Source organism: Elephantulus edwardii, unplaced genomic scaffold, assembly GCF_000299155.1.
Source record: "Elephantulus edwardii isolate Elephantulus edwardi_28Jun2011 unplaced genomic scaffold, EleEdw1.0 scaffold00111, whole genome shotgun sequence".
Classification (NCBI taxonomy): Eukaryota; Metazoa; Chordata; class Mammalia; order Macroscelidea; family Macroscelididae; genus Elephantulus; species Elephantulus edwardii.
Window position 1 is genome coordinate 9,563,859 of NW_006399861.1, and position 19,403 is coordinate 9,583,261.

Consider the following 19,403-nt stretch of genomic DNA (forward strand, 5'->3'; position numbering starts at 1 on the left):
CTACAATATCTCTAGTACCACGACCCCTTCTAAACCCAGCCTGGACTTCTGGTAGTTCTCTGTTGATGTGCTGTTCCAGTCGTTTTTGGATAATCTTCGGTAAAATCTTGCTTGCATGTGAAATCAGTGAGATTGTTCTGTAGTTCCCACACTCTGTTGGGTCACCTTTATTACTTTTTAAATTTTTTGACTCATGTACTTTTAACTTGTTAGTTTAAATTTGTGTCTTTTAGACTGCAACACTTCCATGATACATCTTCAAGGATACGAACATGTACAGCTAAGCACAATTGATAACAGTGCATTTAAATTCCAAAATCAATCTCCATAATAGTCTATGTGTTTCCTATTGCCAAAGGGGCTCTTTAGAGTAGTGAGAGAAGATCTTCCCCCTGAAACCTACAGTGACCCTTTTCAGCAGGAAGTAGCTAAGAGAATACGCTATCCCCTTTTCCTTATGAATCAGGGTGAAGTCTCTCTCAGGGATGAGTGATAGATAGGGAATGGCAAAGGACACACTGACAAAGGAGATTAATCAGACTTGGCTTTGACAAGCACTGTGGCAACTGGACAATTAAAAGACTTTCAAGGGGAGGGGGGAAGAAGAATGAACTGGGGAGGAGGGTAGAGAAAATATTGCAACAATGAATGAATGAAAACCCAAAATCTCTGTAAATGTTCATTAAAATTAATAAAATTTAATAATAAAAAATGAGGATGGAAAAAATATTCATAGATGTGCTTTTCCAGCTTTTTTTACACAGATGTAATCAATCGGATTCCTATGCATACCATCAGGTGAAATCCATGTGTATAACCTGCATTTATGTTTCTTGTAAAATGTATTTGCAATAAATAAATCATTGATTGTAAAAAAATAACCAAACCAACCAAAAACAACAAATACTGCATAGTGCCACTGTTATAAAACAGGACTGACATCGGGGTTGGGGGGAAACTAAGAAAAAAGGGGATAAATAATGTACACAGCATTGAAACAAATGAGGGAGAGAACTGTTTAAAAGGAATATATGATTAGGTATTTATATTACAAGAGTCCAGAATAAGAGCTGCATCTCAGTTAAAAAAATGTTTCCAACTTTTACATTTCAGTCACTATTATTAACACATATTGATTACATGTTCCATCCATTTCAGACTATAAACATTGGTGGTTGTAAGGTTCTGTCAAGTACAACTCATAAAGACCCTATGAACAAGGTTTGAACCATGCCCTGTCCTGAACTATCCTCATCGTCTCATCATCATGTGCTGTCCCTCCACCCTTCCGAGAATGACGTCCTTCTCCAAGGATTGGTCCTTCCTGGTCACATGCCCAAAGTATGTGAGATGAAGCTTCAAAATCCTAGCCTCCAAGGAGAAACTTGGTTTTATCCTCTCCAAACAAAGAGCTTTAGCTTTAATTTGAACGTGCGCATTAGCTGATGGTCTGTTCCACAACCAGCACCTGCCCCAGTTTTCAATGCTGTTATGTAACTTCTCCAATGATTCCATCCACAGATATAATTGATCTGATTCTTGCATATGCTGTCAGCAGAAAATCCAGATGTATTAGCCTGTATTTATGTTTCTTATAAAATATATTTACAATGACTAAACCATTGTGCAGAATTCTATCATTCTATCCCCAGCCTCATTTCTGTCACCAAGTCCATGTTTTCAAACTACTGAGCCTTCTTCCTGGCTCCAACTTTTGCATTCCAGTCACCCATTATTATTAATGCATCTTGGTTGCATGTTCAATTTCTGACTGCAAAAGTTGGTAGAAATAATCTATTTCCTCCTCTTTGGCTCTGGTTGTTGATGCATGTATCTGATAGTGGTACTCACTGACTTCCTTGTATGCGTGTGTTGACTATGAAAGAGACTCCCCCCCCCTTTTAATCTCCAGTGCAGTAGATCATATGATGATTCAAAATGTCTCTTGGCAATCCATCTCATTTTGCCAATACCTGTTAATATTTACATATCACATTTCTTTAATGATGCCTAGTTTTCCTGCATTCATGCTTCTCACATTCCACTCATTTCTGCTTACAACTGTTCCTCTTCCTATACATTTCCAAATTGGAGGGCTCAACCATAGTTGTCATATCTGTTAGTCTTTTAGCGTGTTCTCTCTCTCATCTGACTGGTACAGGAGATTGCTCCTCCTTCTCCAGTAGGGTATCTGGTGGATTCGAGCCATGCACCTTTGGGATCGGGGCACAGCTTCTTGGCCCTAGGCCACCACAGGTCCCTTCTGTTGTGATGTGCCATCGAGTTGCTTGCGACTTGCAGCAACCCTATGTACAACAGCCCTAAACACTCCTCTGTCCTGTGCCAATCACACTATCTCTGAAACACCCATCCTGATTACCCCAGTCACTGAATCAATCCACCTCATAGAGGGCCTTCCCCTCCTACACTGTCCCTCTACCCTACCAAGCATGATGTCCCTCTCCAAGGACCAGCCCCTCCTTACAACATGTCCAAAGTATGTTAGACGGAGCCTCAGAATCCTTGCCTCCAAGGAGCTGTCCGGTTTAACCCTTTCCAGGATGAAGATTTGTTTTCCTAGCAGTCCATGGTACCCTCAATACTCTTCTCCAACACCAAAGCTCAAAGGCATCAATTCTCCTTCTATCCTCCTTAGTCACTGTCCAACTCTCTGATGTATAACAAGTGATAGCAAAGACCATGGCCTGTTTCAGATGCACCTTAGTCTCCAGAGAGACACCGTTGCTCTTCAGCACTTTGGAGAGATCCCTAATAGCAGACCTTCCCATGGCAATATATCTTTTAATTTCCTGGCTACTGGTGCCAAGAATGTTGACTGTGGAGCCAAGCAAACTAAAGCTGTGAACAATCTCAATCTCTTCACCATTCATCCTGATGCTGCCAATTGGTCCAGTGGTGAGAATATCTTCTTGACACTGAGCCTCAATTCATATTGGAGGCTGCAGTCCTTGACCCTCGGCAGCAGGTGCTTCAGGTCCTCCTCAGTTTCAGCAAGCAGGGTTGTGTCATCTGTATAATGCAGATTGTTGATAGATCTTCCACCAATCTTGACCCCACATTTCTCCTCATAGAGCCCAGCCTCCCAGATAATCTGCATACAGGTTGAAAAGGTATGGAGATAGGAAACATCCCTGGCGTACGCCCTTCTCATTTTTTGAACCATGCAGTGTTTCCTTGCTCTGACGACTGTCTCTTGGTCCAAGTATAGGTTTCTCATTCTTCTCAGAGTCAGCATGTTTTGATGCTTAGCTTTAGGACGATTTAGCATAGTATTTCATATTATTTTTCCATAGTATTTGTGTGTATCTACCATGTCTATTCATTCATTGCTTGGCACTTGGGTATTTCTCTTGGCTATTGTAAAGTTGCAATGAAAGTATGCATGTATGTTTGCCTCTCAGCTCTTATTTCTTTAGAATATGTACCCAGCAGTGGAATTGCTGGATCAAATGATACTTCCAGTCTCAACTTTTCAAGGAAACATCAACCTACTCTCCATAGCGGTTGCACCATTTTACATGCCCCAGCAGTGTATGAGTGCTCCAATCTCTCCTCGCCAGCATTTATTGTTTTGTGTCTTACTGAACACTGATACTGTTGCAGAGTAAAGCATCACTCCAGTCTCAACTTCTGTCTTTTAAGTGTCTCTGGATCCTCTCAGAATGACACATTACTAGATTTAGGGTCAATTACATAGGATTGCTGAATCAGAATTGACTTGGTCGTTGAGTGAAACTACATTTACAAAGATTCATAGTCTTCACAATTACTTGCTATGCATCAGAGAGCTGGATAATAACTAAGGATGACAGTAGAAGAATTGATGCCTTTGACATGTCGTGCTGGAGAAGTGTCTTGAACACATCATGGACTTCTAAGAAAACAAATAGGTTTGTCTTGGAGAGGATGAAACCAAATTTCTCCTTGGAGGCTAGGATTTTGAAGCTCCAGCTCACATACTTTGGGCATGTGGCCAGGATGGATAGGTCTGTGGAGGGTATCATACTCAGAAAGGTGGAGGGACAGTACAGGAGAGGAAGACCCATGACAAGAGGGTTAATACAGTAATTAGGGTAATGGGTGTAGGTCTGTCAGTCAGTGAGACTGGCTCAGGACTGGGCAGACTTCAGAGCTTTTGTACATAGGGTCACTGTAAGTTGCAGGTGACTCAACATAACAATTTCCAAATAAGGTCATTTTTAGAGTGTTCATTTCCAGATTTGGGGTGAATGTGAACTTTGTTCATAGTAGCGATTGTCAGGATTGGGCAGTTTCTACTCACTGCTCAGAAAAGGTAGATAGAAGTCATAGTTGACTCAACAGCACTTAACAAGATCACTTAAGCCACAACAGATGCTTGCTGATTCTCCATGCCAGGTCTTGCAAGGTGAAGATCCTTAGCAGGGGACACTCTCAGAGTATGGAAACTAAAGCTCAGGGTCACAGGGCCTCCAAGTTAACTTGTCTAACAAATATTGACTGAGCTCTGGTATGTGTCAGCATAGAATATATGTTCTACCTGTGAGAAATGTTTAACACAAATATAAATCTAAGCAATCTAAGACAACTTAGAAGAAAACACAAAAGAGAAAAGAAAATATCCAGAAAAATCAATGTAATGAACAAAGAACTGTCCTGAATTTAAAAAGACAAAATAGAAGCAAGAAACATAAACTCTGACTAGATCGAAAAAGTTATAAACATTTTAGGATAACTGGGAAATTGCCATATAATTAATGTTATGGAATTAATCATTTTTCCAAAATGCAAGCCTGAAATATTTAAAATGCTTATTTATGTCTGCAACTTACTGGTACAGGTTAGGGGGAAATATGCGCATAAAGAATACTGAAAAATGAATGGTTGGCTAGCTGGAGCAGTGATGACAAAGCGCTGGGCAAATATGGCCAACTTGGAAAAACTAATCAGGATGTCCACTTCACTTTCTAAGCCTTTTCAGAGGTTTGAACACCTCTGAAAGAAAAAGTAGGAAGAAATCATCACATCAGTTTTGACAAGGATTGAGAAGCTATGCCTGAGGTGGCCTGGTGTAGGTTACATGCTGGTAGCAAACAAGGGGTCAGTCTGGTCTAGATTAGATGCTGAAGGCAGGGAGAAATGTTCACCTCCAGATATGGAAGTTAGCCTATGTGGCCAGGGCACAGGCAGCAGGGAGCCTGGAAGGAAAAGCTTTGGACTGTGTAGACATTTTGGCTTTACTGAACGGGAGATGGCATCAGTGCCACTTTTTGCAGTCATACCCTACCTTGGCGAGCTCTTGCTCTATTCCTGTGGGTGATCTGACCCAGCCAAGCCAGAGCCCAAGTTCTGACTTGGAACCAGAAAGAATGGGGCAACACCACACTTGCAGCTAGGACATATGATCAGATGTTTGGTGGTCTCAGATACACAAGAGTACAGTTGAATTCAATGTCTGTGCATCTCACTGATATAATTTAAAGAAAACAAATTAAGCAAATAATCTCCAATCCAAGAATAAATTAAGAGCAATAATTAAAAATGTTCATCAGTCCCAAGGTCAATGAAATGCTTCCTTGGTCATGTGAACAACTTCAGTTGTTAGACGTTGATCGAGGCCAACCGAACTGATCACCAATCAGCAAGGCCGGGTAGGCTGTACCTGTCATTCCAGGATGGGATGCCACCCAGAGGCAGTGGACAGAGTCTAGGGGGCAAGGGTGAGAGATGTCTGTGTATAGAGCACAGGGGTGAATGCTGGGCAGTTTGAACTCAGCAGACTCTGAGGAAGATGTATGAGGTGTTCCTGTTAAGATTTTTATAAACTTGGACTCATTGCCATCAAATCAGAAGGGACTGAGTGGACTCGGGCTCCGGAGGTTTTAAGTGCCACAGATTGCCCCGCGTACCATTTCTGGGTTAGGCAGCATAAAGTTTTCCCTCGTAAAGATCTACAGCCTTGAAAATCTGCTGCAGGTCACTCGGAGTGAGGATTCAGCAGTGCTGGGAGGGTTCGTACTGAGGGAAAGCTGGTTTGTCTATAGTAAGCCCAAGTTATACAGGGCTGGTGATGGGAGTGACCAGGCACATACGCACCAGAAGGGCTGCAGTGAAGGCCAGGGATGCTTGCACTTGAGCTTTGTGAACTTAGTCTCAGTGTGTGACCTTCTGTGCTTTGTTGGGTTTTGGTTTCCCCCTCCTTTTCTTGCTGTGTACTGTCAAATCAGATTCGACTGGCAGATTGCCCCTCCTTCTCCAGCAGAGCATCTGCTGGATTCGAACTGTTTGCCTTCAATAATGCAGCACAGCTTCTTGCCACTAGGCCACCAGAGCTCCTATAGTGCATGACCTTCTGACTAGCTTCATATTCTGCCTGCTTAGGGACTCATGGTGGCTCACAGTTATCTCTCAGCCATCTACCTACTCTTCGTTTCCAGTGTTTTGCTTGTCCGTGTCTCCAGATTACTCAATTCCATTTAGCAGCAGACTTGAGCTGCTTCCTGAGCAGAATGCCGCCTTGCCCCACTCGGCCAGCCTGGGGTCTGCTCTCTTGGCACTGGCAGACTGTCTAGCACATATCCTTCTGCCCCACCATCACTGCCCCCAGCTCAGGAGGATGGCGTTCCCTTAACAAGGATCCACTTTCTACAGGTTTGCTGTTGTGTACCGTCGAGTTGGAACTGATCCATAGCTGGCCCTCCAAGAACGGGTTTTCAAAGGCAGTAAATTACACAGATTATTACTCATCTTTCTCCCATGAAGCAGCTGTTGGATTCGATCTGTGCACCTTTGTTTTGGCAGTGCAGCTCCTTACCACTAAGACACCTAAGTTCCCTAATTACTGAATCATAATTTATCAAGAGTTTCTCATTGCTGACAACACAGGACTGTTTAAGTAGTAGTTTTTTGTTGGCCATAGCTCTTGCACACTTCTGTGTCATCCCTTTCTCAGTGACACTGTGCTAATCCCTCACTCATGTATATTGTGCTTCCCTTCTTAGTATGTGTCTTCTACCTATTTAGGGAGAGGTGGTGGTGAAGTCCAGAACTCACCAACTGCTCCTTGGGAGAAAGGTGGGCATCTCCTCTTGTATTGATTTCCAGATTGGTACATGTCCTGCCTACTGCCGAAGGCTTTGGGCAGCAGGTGCAGAGACCATAAGGCTCTGTGAGCTGGCAGAGTGGGCCAAGCAGGCAGATGGCTGCCCACAGACCCAGGGAAAGCATTCTTCCTGTTCCCTGGCTCAGCACATTATGAAGAAAACTCCCCAGCAGAGCTAGCTTGGAAAATTCCAGGAAAAAGGCAATCTACCACGCGGGTGGAAACAGCTGGATCTGGGCTGTGATGTCAGAGGTAAGCAGCTCCTGAGACACTCCAGAGTCCCTCTGCTGGGGCCAAAGGTACAACCCTGCAAGGAACAGAGAGACTAAGGCCCAAACAAGGGAGGCCTTTAATAGAGGTCCAGACAGAGAGACACAATGGCGCCTGGCCCACACACAGGTTCATGGGCCCCAAGTCAGTAAGATGCAATGGCTTCTCCCTCCTCACCCTGGGTTCTAGCCCACAGGGCAGGTTCAGAAAAGGGAGTTTAAAAAACAGGACTGTACTAATTCTTCACTTCAAGGAAAAGAGGACTGAGAAGGAGAGCAGAGACTCCACCTCCCACCCATGGCTGGGGTTGGAGCTCTCCCAAAGCTGTCTGCACAACAAAGGGCTTTCAGGGGGCTATTCCTTTCTTTAGCCAGCTTTTCATTTTTCTATTGTTGTGCTTTGTAATGGGTTCCATTCTCCCTTCAGCCACTTGCCTGAAGCACAAGGTGGGGTAGTAGGGTTGGAACCAGTGTGGATGCAGGGAGCTGAGCCCTGAAGGCCAGTGTGCATGGCTCCAGGTAAGTCTTACGGTTTCTCATCTTCCCTGGGCTTCCAGAGGCCTCAGAGCAGGCCTAGGGGAGACAGGCTCTGCCAGGCAAGGGCAGTCACAAATACAGGGCAGTGCTGGAACAACACAGGGCAGGCAGGAGCAGGTAGGAGCAGGTAGATGTGGAAGGAGATATGCCAGGAGCCGCAACAAAACCATTTTTGAGTATGTGACTTGATGGAGGGGAGGGAGGGCCCAGCTGCCCTGCTGGCAGGTGCTGACTGTCCACAGGACCAGTTTCTTGGTCAGTCACACAGCTGTGTGTCTGAGGGGTGAAGCTGGTTGGAAGGCAACTCACTCATCTGCATGGGGCTACATGGGTCAATTATTCTCAAAGAGAGACAGGAGGTCATCATTGCTGTTTGTGGGCAGACCGGGTGGGCCCAGGTACGACAGCAGCTCATCAGGATTGGTCAGTTCTGGGAGCAGCTGGGAACAGAAAAGACAACATGAATACCTTTGCCAGCAAACCCTGCACCCACAGGGATCACTTCCACCCACCTTCCTAGTCCCTCAGCACCTCATGCCATGTGCAACATAGCAAATATTCTCCATGCCAGAAAGAAGTCTGGCTCAAGGCACACCCTCCTCGGCAGACATACACTTGGAGAGGACGTGCAGACACCAGGAGCCTCTGATAACTGACAAGAAAGTGAAGGTAAAAATACCACTAACAGAGGCCCACCAAGGGAAGCAAAGCTCTGCCACTCAGTGTGGAGGAGTGAGGACATGGTCTGAACCCACTGCTGTGTACATAAGCATGGAGGAGAGAGCCCACTGCTGCACACACAGCATCGAGGAGTGAGGACACTGTCTGAACCCACTGCTATGCACACAGCATGGAGTAGTGAGGAAGGTGAGCCCACTGTTGTGCACACAGCATGGAGGAGTGAGGACGCTATCTGAACCCACTGTTGTGCACACAGCATGGAGAAGCAAGGATGCTGTCTGAGCCTACTGCTCCACAAAGAATGGATGAGTGAGGACATTGTCTTCACCCCTTGCTGTGCATACAGCATGGAGGAGTGAGGATGATGAACCCACTGCTGTGCAGTGTGGAGGAGTGAGGATGCTGTCTGAGCCCACTGCTCTACACAGAGTGGAGGAGTGAGGACACTGTCTGAGCCTACTGCTCTGCACACAGCATGGAAGAGAGAGGACGCTGAACCCACTGCTGTGCACAGCATAAAAGAATGCAGATGCTGAGGCCACTACTTTGCACACAACATGGAGGAGTGAGGACACTGAACCCACTGCTCTGCACACAGCATGGAAGAGCAAGGATATAGCCCACTGGCTGCCGGAGGCTTGTTAGGCTTCACTGAACTTTTGTCATGGCCATGGGATAATTCAATAAGTTTATCATTCTGAACATGGAGTTGAACACACTGTACACCACCTCTGTGTAATTAAAATTCTCACATCTGTTTGTTGTTGTTGTTGTGTATTGTCAAACTGGATCTGAATGGCACAGGAGGAAATTTCCCCTCCTCCAGCAGAGTATCTGGTGGATAAGAACCATGTGCTTTTCAGATTGCAGCACAGTTTCTTGCCATTAGGCCACCAGAGCTCCCTTCACATCTGTTTGAAGAAAGCGTTCACTCTCCTAGAAATCCCTGACAAACAATAGTCACATGCCTATGTGGCTGGTGCTGTGCCTAGTCCTTGAAGTGAGAAATTTATAGACAAGTCTTCACAGCACCCACCACCCCAGCCAGGGCATAGGCTACAAGTGCACAGCCATCTAACTGGCTTCCTGCTGACCATGCAGTGTCCATCTCTGCCTCCTTCAGAGAGCTAAGTGGCCTCAAGCGCTTGAAGTGGAGGATGCCCTCCCTGCCCTGGCTCTCCCAGCTCATTGCCACCATTCCTGTGCACCCTCAGTGGAGAGGACAAAGGAAGTCCAGTACTCACATCCAGAGCTGGCTCTGGGCCTTCTCCGGCTGCAGACATGCTGGTGGGCCCCAACACACTGGTGCTGGGGTTAAAGGCCAGCTCATTTCCAGGCCCTGTGCTTGCCTGGCCCAAAGGTGGCCGAGATGGGGGGGGAGGGTTCTGAGGGTGCAGCTGTGGCCGGGGGGGTGCCCCAAGGTTGGGATTGTGCAGCCCCTGTGGCCCAGAGCTGTGTGCCAGGTCCAGGTGGCCTGTTGAAGCCATCTGAGAAAGAAGAGAAATACTTAAGAGATCTGCCCAAGACTCCTCGGGATAGCACCTACTCCTTTTCTCAGCTGGGCCTGGAGCACTGACCTGGCCTGGGAGGCAGGAGGCAGACTTCTCTGGAGTCAGGAGGCTGGGAATGTCAGACTGGTAGGAGATGGGCTGTGGTCCTGGGGTGAACTCAGGAAGAGTTGGGGTGCTGCTTGGTGTGGTGGGTGGGAAGGAGTCAGGAAAACTCCCAGGTCCCAGGAAGCTGGAACCTGTAAGAAGACAGTCAAGGCTCCATCTGAGGGCCTAGCAGTCAGGTGTTCCCTTAACTTTGGAGGGACTTGGCTAGCAGAGCAGGAAGAGAATGCAGCCAGGGCAGGAGGCAGCTGCCCCACTAACACTACTAGGAACAGGGAAGTGGAGAGCTCCCAAGGAATCCTAGCCAGTCTTTGTACGCACCCACTTCAAGGCCACAGGGGTTCAGCCCCAAGTGTCACTACAATGTACATCACTCCAACCGGTGGAGCAGAGCCCAGAGGCAAGACCTGGGGGCCTGTGTCCAGAGGCCCAGCCTTCATTGCTATATTTTGTTTCCTGCAGGCAGCACTCATGGAAAGGACGTGGCTGAACATCACAGTCCCCTCCACTCAGGACTGCATTCTTACAGATAGAGACTACAGCTGAAGGCTGAGTGGGTCACTGGATAGTCACTGGATTGCAAAGGCCATACAGGGCCACACTAGGGTCCAGGGTCACCCTTGTTCCACTCACCCTGGCTGGGATAGTCACTGGGCACAGGGCCTGAGGCAGGCTGCAGGGGCCCACAAGGGGCAGCACTGGGGCCCAGTGCAGCGATCATCTCCATGACGCTGGGCATGAGCACATGGGCAGGGCTCACAGTCCGACAACGCTTCAGCGCTGGCCCGTCAGGCTCCTCCTTCAGGTGCAGGTCTGGCTTCACGGGCACTGGCTTCCAGCTGCAGGCAGGGTCGATGGTGATCTCTTCATAGTCAGAGCTGGTGGGGTGTCAGCTGTCAGCAGGGACCCTGTTGGCCACTGTACCTGCTCCAGGCAGGCGCCCCCAGCCAAAGGCCCAGCATAGCCGGGCTAGTCTATGCCTGGCAGGTAATGCATGCAGCCACTGGCCACGTGAACCCAGCCCCTTCCCTGGGAAAGCAGCCATAATGATGGTGTAAAGCCTGGAAGCCCCAGACACACACAGTCGGTTAGAGGAGAAAATTACTTCTGGATGTAGATAAGGATCCCCAGCATGTACTGGTCAACCTCCAGGCCCTCCAGCAGTGCTGTCTTACTGTGAAATAAGCACAAAAAATAGGCTCAGGGCTCCCATAACTCTTGCCTCCTGAGGGCACTGTAAAGCCTCACTATCCAGGACCAAGCAGTGAGCACTGCAGCCCCCAACCTGGGGAGCCTACAAGGGTGCTGGGACAGGATCACCACAGCAGCCTTGCATGATGTCGAGCCCTGTCCAGACCCAGGTTCCCACCACCTGGTACCATCTTTGAAACACCTACTTGCAGACAGGACACCTCCACGTGCCCCGCTCACAGTTGAGCTGTAGGTACGATTCCAGGTCGAAACACTGTAAGAGAGGCAGGTGAGGGCACTGTGGGAGGCCCACTCTTAGGCTACCACTCTGAGAACATGTTCTCAGGCTACCAAGCCTGAGAACATGGGCCAGGGTAAGGAATGGATATGATGGGTGGACCACTTGGCACATGCTCTGTCTCAGGAACTAATTACTTGCTTACATGCATATCAGGAGTGAAGATTTCCACCACAAGAACTTCATAAAGGCTGGAGATAGTGGTGGTGACATGGTGGTGGGCATTTGCTCTATAGGTTAAGGAAAAGGCTGGCATGGAGCCCCTCATGGACAAAGTGAACAAACAACTAAGGCACAGATGGGTGGAGTGACTGGTCCTATAAACTATCCAGGGTGGAAAAACAACTTCTTTGGGTACCCTTTACAACTCTGAATACAGTGACCTGTGAAAAGGTTAATTTAAAACAGGAGGCCAAACTGTCCCACTCTTCTTGTCACTTGGTGGACCCAGCTCTCCCAGGGCAGGGGTATCACACAAAAACATAAGACAAGGAGCTCAGAACCCCATTCGTCCCCAGAGAGGGGTGGCTGATGCATGAGTACAAATCACTCACCTGTATGTGCCTACAGTCATGCCCACGGGCAGGCAGCTGGATCCTGCGGAAGGTAATGGGGCACTTCAGGGACACTTTGATGGCTGTCTGCTCCACTCCATCTTCTCCGTTGGGCCCTGGGGTGCCTGGGATGGTGCCACTGCTAAAGTTGCGCTTTACTGACAGAGGGAGAAGGGTGTCAGGGAGCCTGTGATGACAGCTGAGTAGGCAAGCACCTGCTGCTCTCCCCCAGCGCCCAGGCTGCCCAGGAGCTGTCTGGGAAGCAGCTGCAAGCTCAGCACTCACTCTTAGTGACGCAGTGCTCGGCTGGTAGGAGGCGCTTCTTGATGAGGCCCTGCAGCACAGAGCGGACCGATGGGCGGTGCACCAGCTGCAGCACGAACAGGTGGGACTGAGGGAGGGATGGAGACAGTCAGGTGCATGCAGGCACTGGCCCTCCCAAGTCTAGATTACCCCAGGAGACTAAGTAATGATGCAAAAGCACATCCTTGTGTTTGCTCAGCCAGTTCCTCAGTCTCACTTCTCCATCCAGCTGGAGGCTAAAAGGATTCTCAACTGCCCAACAGCTTTCTGTACAGCCCACTGTGGCCAGGTGGGAATGCCCAAGGTCCACTCAACACCACTGAAGCTAAAACCTCATAGCCTTCCCTGGTGGCAGCAGCTCTCAGCAGCCAGTTTTTATCTCTCTGATGCTGATGCTGGCTGCAAACCCAGAGCTTGTGAAATTTGGGTAGTCCTCCCAAATAAGGGCTGAGAACCTTGGGTGACCCAGGACTCAAAGATGCAAGGCCCCACCAGGTCCGTCATATAACTGACTTGAACTGCAGGCTGAGTTACTCTAACTGGAAAGTATCTGTGCTATATTTAATCCTCTGCCTCTTTTAAAAAGGGTCAGCAAGAAAAATCAGAATGGTGGAATGCACAGTGCTCAGTGTCCTATCCTCTTATGGTCATGCCCACCACAGTGAGCCCCCAAAGTCTAGGCTGATACTCATACAGCAGTGAACCTTGAGGTCTGGGCCCTCACTTCCATCCCACCAAGCCCTGAGGTCTGGCCCATGCTCCCCCAATGGAGCCTCGAAGCCTGGTGCACACTCACACAGCAGCAGGCCGTGACGGTGATCTGGATGGTATTTCGGCCTGGCTGGCAGACATGCTTCAGGTAGAGGGGCTTATGGGAAGTCTTGTTGTCTCCACGCTCAATATTGAGTGGCGTGGCATTGACGCTGACCTGCACAGAGGCAGGCCAGTTGGTATTCATCTGCCGGTCCTCGTGGTGGTAGCACTTGAACTGTAGCTCAAGGTCAGGCCTATGTGAGAGGAGATAAGAGAGGAATGAGGAGCTGCAAACAGGAAAAAGGCAGGGGAAACAGGAGGTGGTGGGTATACAGGCATATAGTATGGGGAAGATGGACAGAGAGGCTGTATACTATGGGGAGAATGGACATAGAGGCTGTGTACCACGGAAAGGGCAGACTGTGTCCACGGGGATGGTGGGAGGCACCTCACCTCAGCATCAGGGTTTTACAGACGGAGTCACGCAGCTGGAAGACATGGTTGCTTACAGCCAGGTTGTGCTGCAGACGAAAGGGCTCCAGGACCACCCCGTCTCGTACTGGGAAGGTCAATCGCAGCTCATCACAGGGACCATTTCCTGAAGGCAGAGAGCCCCAGCTGGCTGTGAGTCAAGGAATCATGGGCATCCATAAGCAGAGCAGTGAGCACTGGGACCCTGGCTCGGCCCACTGAACCCTCAGCAGTGGCATGAATCAAGGCCACCCCTCAAACAAACGTGGGTTTGGGGCCACCCTGGGATGCGGAGACTATACTGGCAGTGTCCAGGCTCACCATGCCAGGTGCTGCTTGGAAGCAGCAAGCCAGCCCATGGGTTTCAATCTAGTCCAACAGTCATTTCCAACTGTAACAGAGCCCCTGCAGCTCCATGTTCGGTCCACTCTCAGTGGCCTAGTTTGAGTGTTCCCAATGGAGAACAGGCCTCAACCCCAAAATAGAGGCCATTTCTGGTGCTGACCTAGAGATAAGTAGATCCAGAAGGGCTAGCAACCTCTGCTCACCACCTGATCATTCCATCATGGTTTCAGGAACCAACTGCTGCTGTCAAGGTTATTCAGCAAATAGTTAACCAGGATGGCCCCCAGGGATTCACAGCCCCTAGCACACAAACATTCTGTGTGCATGTGGATGGATTATCTGTCTTGAGTGAAGACCAACACCCTCAGATACATTTGCTAAGAGGATCACGAATCAACATCTAATGTAGGGAAAGGGCTGCTTAGAAGGAAGGATGTTGTCAAGAAGCTGCACTGCAATCCCAGAGGTGCATGGTTTAAATCCACCAGATGCTCTGCTAGAGGAGGGGAAGCCTCCTCCTGTACAAGTCAGATCTGATTTGACAGTTGTTGTTATGTGCTGTCGAGTTGTTTGCGACTCATAGCGACCCTATGTATAACAGCCCTATCCTGTGCCAATAAAAAAAAAAAAAAAAAGAATGAAGGATGTTCAAGCTTCATCTCCTATACTTTGGGCATGTTGCTAGTAGAGGATATTCCTTGCATGGAACATCAGTGGAGGACTGGCAAGGAGAGAAAGGCTCTCAACAGCATAGTCAATGGCAGTGGGCTCAAGTATGTCAGAGAAGATGAGGACAGGATAGGACAGGATTCAGAACTGTTGTTCACAGGGTCCCTTTGAGTTAAACTAAATAAACTCAACGGCACCTAACAACAAAGGCTGTTAAGGGGCTTTGGGTAGGGTAATCTCCCTAAAAAACTTCCTCATACATACCTCCCAAGGCATCTGCAGAATTTCCTCCACTACCCCTCCTAAGACACCTATATGACTTCCTCCATACGTCCTAGGACCCCTCCAGGACTTCCTAGCCATCGCTCCTAGGATGCCTCCACAACTTCTTCCTCATCCCTCCTAGGACCCCTCCAGGACTTCCTCTTCCACCTCTCCTCCCACCAATCCTAATTCTCTGCCCATCACTATTGCTTTTAGAAGTCACTCACCAGAAGGGGAAGAGTGTAAGGAGCTCACATTAGGCTTGAGGTCAGGCAGGTAGGGAGACTTAACATCCTGGCTTGGAGACATGTAGGGGACAGTGCTGCTGGGGGTAATGGGAGGTGTGGGGTTCCCCGGCAATGGGGAGCTGGGATAGCCAGTTATGGACCTTGTAGGCTGCAAGCAATGAGCAAAACCAATCAGTGGAGAAGGAGAGCTGGAAGCAGTCAGCATAGATAGATATATCTGGCTGTATCCATGCTGCATCAAAAGCCAACTGAGTTGCAGAGGGCCTGGGGCACCCCCCGCACACATCCCTGCTCTTCCTCCACCCCCACTTATCTCCTTTCACCCCTTCTCCCTATGCCTTCTTGGGCTCATTACCCATCCTTTTGTCTTCCCAAACACCACTCAAGTTCATCACTTGCCCCTGCATCCCCGCTCCCACCCTGCTTAGGCTCAGTATCCACCCCTGTGCCCCCCACTCCACTCTGGCTCCGCACATGACCCTGAGCCCCCCATCCCTACACCAGACCCCCATTAACCGCTCATCCAGCTTGCCTGGCTGTAGCTGTAGCTCCCCCCATTGAAGCCGGTGTTCTGTCCATTGAACTGGTCTGTGGACTGCCAGAGAGAGTGGAGCATGCAGACTACAACTGATGGCCACCTCCTCCCCCTTAGCCACAATGACTCTGACCTAGGTATGGTCTACCTTCAAAGGAACCCTAATCTTTACATTTCTCATTAAATTATATTCCATAAGAAGAGTTCATCATTCCATAATGATAATTATAATAATAACAACTAAGTACATTATTTTGAAAAAAGAACCAAACAACCCAAATAACAGAGGAGCTCCTAGGGTGAAAAGAAAGTGACAAAGGAGTTAAAAAGATACAAGTGGGCACTTTCTTCCCAGGGCTGAGGCTTCTGGCACCCAGAAACAATAGTGTGGGGGGCACTAGGACCTGCTGATGGGGCAATGCAATGACCTAGTATTACACAGACATGAGGGCTAACCTCAGGGCCCTGAAAGAGGCCTGACAGAGGTGCTGTTACTCATCAGCCACACAAAGAGGTCTGTTACCTGGAGCACGCCTGGCTGCCTGCCCACCCCCCCAGTTTCCATACCATCAAGGTCATTCGGCTCCAACCCAAGCCCACCCTGAGAGGTGCCCAGTCCCCGTGTCAGGACCACTTGACAGTTCCTAGCTGTTTCCTGCTCGAATGTGTACATGCCACCCCCTCAGCTGGCTGGGGATGCTTTCAGTCACCCCTGTGTCCTAGCTGTGGGACCCTACCTTGTAGTGCAGTGCCGTGGGACCAGGGCCAGATAAGTACTGCCCCATGGCCTGCTGCAAGGGCATCCTGTGCCCAGGATAAGAGGGAGACGGTGTAGGGTGCTGCCCAGGGCTGGGAGCAAACTGGGCAGTGCTGGGTGCATACTGTCCTCCTTGCAGATACTGCTGCCCTGGATATACCTAAGAAAAGACAAGCAGACAGGTGGTAGGGGAAGAGAATAGATGTCCATCAAAAGTAAGCTGGTTTTGGAACAGCAGTGTGTGCACTGAACCAGGGCTCAGGTGCTGGAAGCTCAAAAGCATCAGGCCTGGCATCTGGCCACCGGGAGTGGGGAATCTGCTCCAGAGCCCATTCTCTGCCACACAGGGAAGCCCTGCCAGACTGAGGGAGGTGCTGGGGCCTCCCTGGCTACCACCTCATACTCACCTCGCTAGAGTAGACTCTTTTGACCCCATGTCGGGGCAGCGGCTGGGCCTGGGAAGGCCCGGGGTGTGTGTGCTGGGGCAGGCGCTGCCCTCCATACAGGGCTGTCACCCCCACTGCTCGGCTCTGATTCAAGCCCAGGTGGGAGAGGCCGGAGGGGCCCATCACCCCCCCCATGCTGGGAGGGCTCATGCCGGGGGGCACACTGGGCCCTCGGGGACCACCGTGCTGCAGAAACTGGTTGTTAAAAGACTGTCCAGCCCCCATCTAGGAAGAGAAGAGAGAGGACTGTCCCAGACCCCTGGGCCTCTGCTGGGATGGGGCCATGCTCTCACCAGACTGTCTCATGGCAAGGTCCCAACTGCACCCTCCCCAATCCGAGCCTACCCCATCCACCACACTGCCCACTGGCCACAGGTCACTGTGTTCACATGTCAGTCCCTGTAGACATCATGAAGGCATGGCCCTCAAGCTGGGCTCTATGGTGCCAGGGATCCCTTGCTTGAGGTAGGCCCTTCTCTGAGCGGCCAGGGGGTGTCTCACCGCTCCATACTGGCTTAGTTCTTGGGTCTGCTTCTCCTGGAGGGCAGCCACTGTGGCTGTGGCCGTGGCTGTGGCGGTGGCTGCCGCGGCAGCTACAGCAGCAGCGGCGGCGGCCTGAGTGAAGTCGGTGGAGGGTCGAGTTACATGGGAAGGGAGGCCCAGGGCCCCGGGGCCACTCGGGCCACCCGCATACCTGCAGGAGAAAAGGCCCACCAGCTCTCTGCCAAAGCGTACAAGGGAAGGGTGAAAGGCCTCAATCCTTCCTAAGGCCCCTTTGCTGTCTGTTCCTACAGCAGCCAGCAAGTCAGCACGAGTTTCCAGGCCCCCAACAGGTGCAAGCACTGCCCCTAGAAGGCCCCGAATGTGCCAGACGAGAGCCCCACGTACCCAGTGGTGAAGCCCGACCCTCCGGGGTAGCCCCCACGGCCATATAGCCCTGGCTGCACGTAGCCCTTGTTGGCGCCACCCTCTGCAAATGCTTGCTGCCCAAGGAACTGCGGTGAGTTGAGCGCAGAGCTGCCGCCTGCCATGCCAGGCATCACGGAGCTGCTGGAAGGGTTCCCTCCAGGGCCCATAGCGCTTCCCAAGACCTGTGAGTAAGTGAGACACTCATGCTGTAGTGGGCCAATGGGAGCCATCCAAAGTGCTCAGAGTGGTAGTGCGAAGGGGCAGGAGAGGAAGGGGTCAGGGAGAGAAGTGGGGCAAGGGGATGGTCTACACCAGGCCAAGGCTGGGGAACCAGTCTCCTGAAACCTCTCAGTCCAGCTTCACCCCAGCCCATCCCTGAGAGACAGGTTGCACCTAGGCACAGGCATCTGGAGGCTATGCTTACCTGACTCTGGGACGTATTGGTAACTCCCCACACAGTTGTCACCACAGACAGCGACCCTGTGGGCTGGCTGGCACTTTGCTGCCAAGGCACAGACTCATAGGTGAATGAACCATCACTGCAAGAAGGAAAGCAGGTGAGGCCTCACGTTCTAGTGACAGAACACCCCCCCCCGGGTGCTAAATCTGCTCTCCATGTGCAGCTGGGAGCCTGAACTCACCTGGGAGTTACAGGGGGGAGGGTGGATTTCATGGGGTTCATGGGCCACAGAGTAGCCCCAAGGCCTGGCCTGCCGTAGGCCGTAGCTGCCCTTGATGGTGCTTATCTGGGACCCGGCTGCTCTGGCTGTTGAGGTTAAAAGGAAGGACTATTAGCCAGGGATGCAACACTAGCCATGAATGCTGCTGTGCCACCTACCAACCCGCCTCTTCGGGGGGAGCCACTCCAGAACTGAGACTGTTTAGTATAGGTGAAGGCAAATGCCAGGCAAAGCCCCTTCCCTGCAGGAGTCACAGCACACTGGGCCCCAGGGCACTGCTCAGGGTTACCTTTGGCTCTGGAACCTGAGATCCTTCTGGTCTTTTACCTGGCAAACCTAGTCCTAAAGCAAGCGTTAGCCCTTCCTGGGTCAGGCCTTGCCAACTCGTGTTCCCAGAATAGTTATTCTGATTCTGACTCTTCTCCCACACAAAGGCCTTCCCACTGGCTCACTTGATATGCATACAAAACAAGGGAAAATCCTAACCTAGCTCAGCAGAATCTAAAACAGGAGGGATAGGACTGGATATTTATCTCTAAAATGTATATAAAACTCCAACATCTCAACAGGAAGACAAGTGAATTACAAAATAGGCAGAGGACAAGAAAAGACACTTCACTAAAGAAGGCATTCACATGGCCAACACAGCCATCAAAAAATGCTCACCATTATCTATCTATGAGAGAGAAGTAAAACAATGGGATCTCATACCATCACAGCAACAAACAGCTGTCTTCAGTAAGATGGCAAGCAACAATTCTGGTGAGGGGTGGAAGAC

General features: G+C 50.0%; 1 protein-coding gene across 1 annotated transcript; it reads right to left on the reverse strand.

Moving 5' to 3' along the window:
* Positions 1-8,240: 8,240 nt before the first annotated feature.
* Positions 8,241-18,627, reverse strand: LOC102877158 (zinc finger MIZ domain-containing protein 2-like). Its single transcript, XM_006892167.1, is given in 18 exon segments — positions 8,241-8,348; positions 9,834-10,076; positions 10,167-10,336; positions 10,836-11,080; positions 11,308-11,376; positions 11,600-11,667; positions 12,246-12,403; positions 12,531-12,636; positions 13,345-13,555; positions 13,755-13,899; positions 15,278-15,446; positions 15,798-15,893; positions 16,571-16,750; positions 16,998-17,261; positions 17,538-17,730; positions 17,925-18,127; positions 18,370-18,484; positions 18,587-18,627. Coding segments are annotated over 18 exon segments (2,784 nt in total).
* Positions 18,628-19,403: the final 776 nt, after the last annotated feature.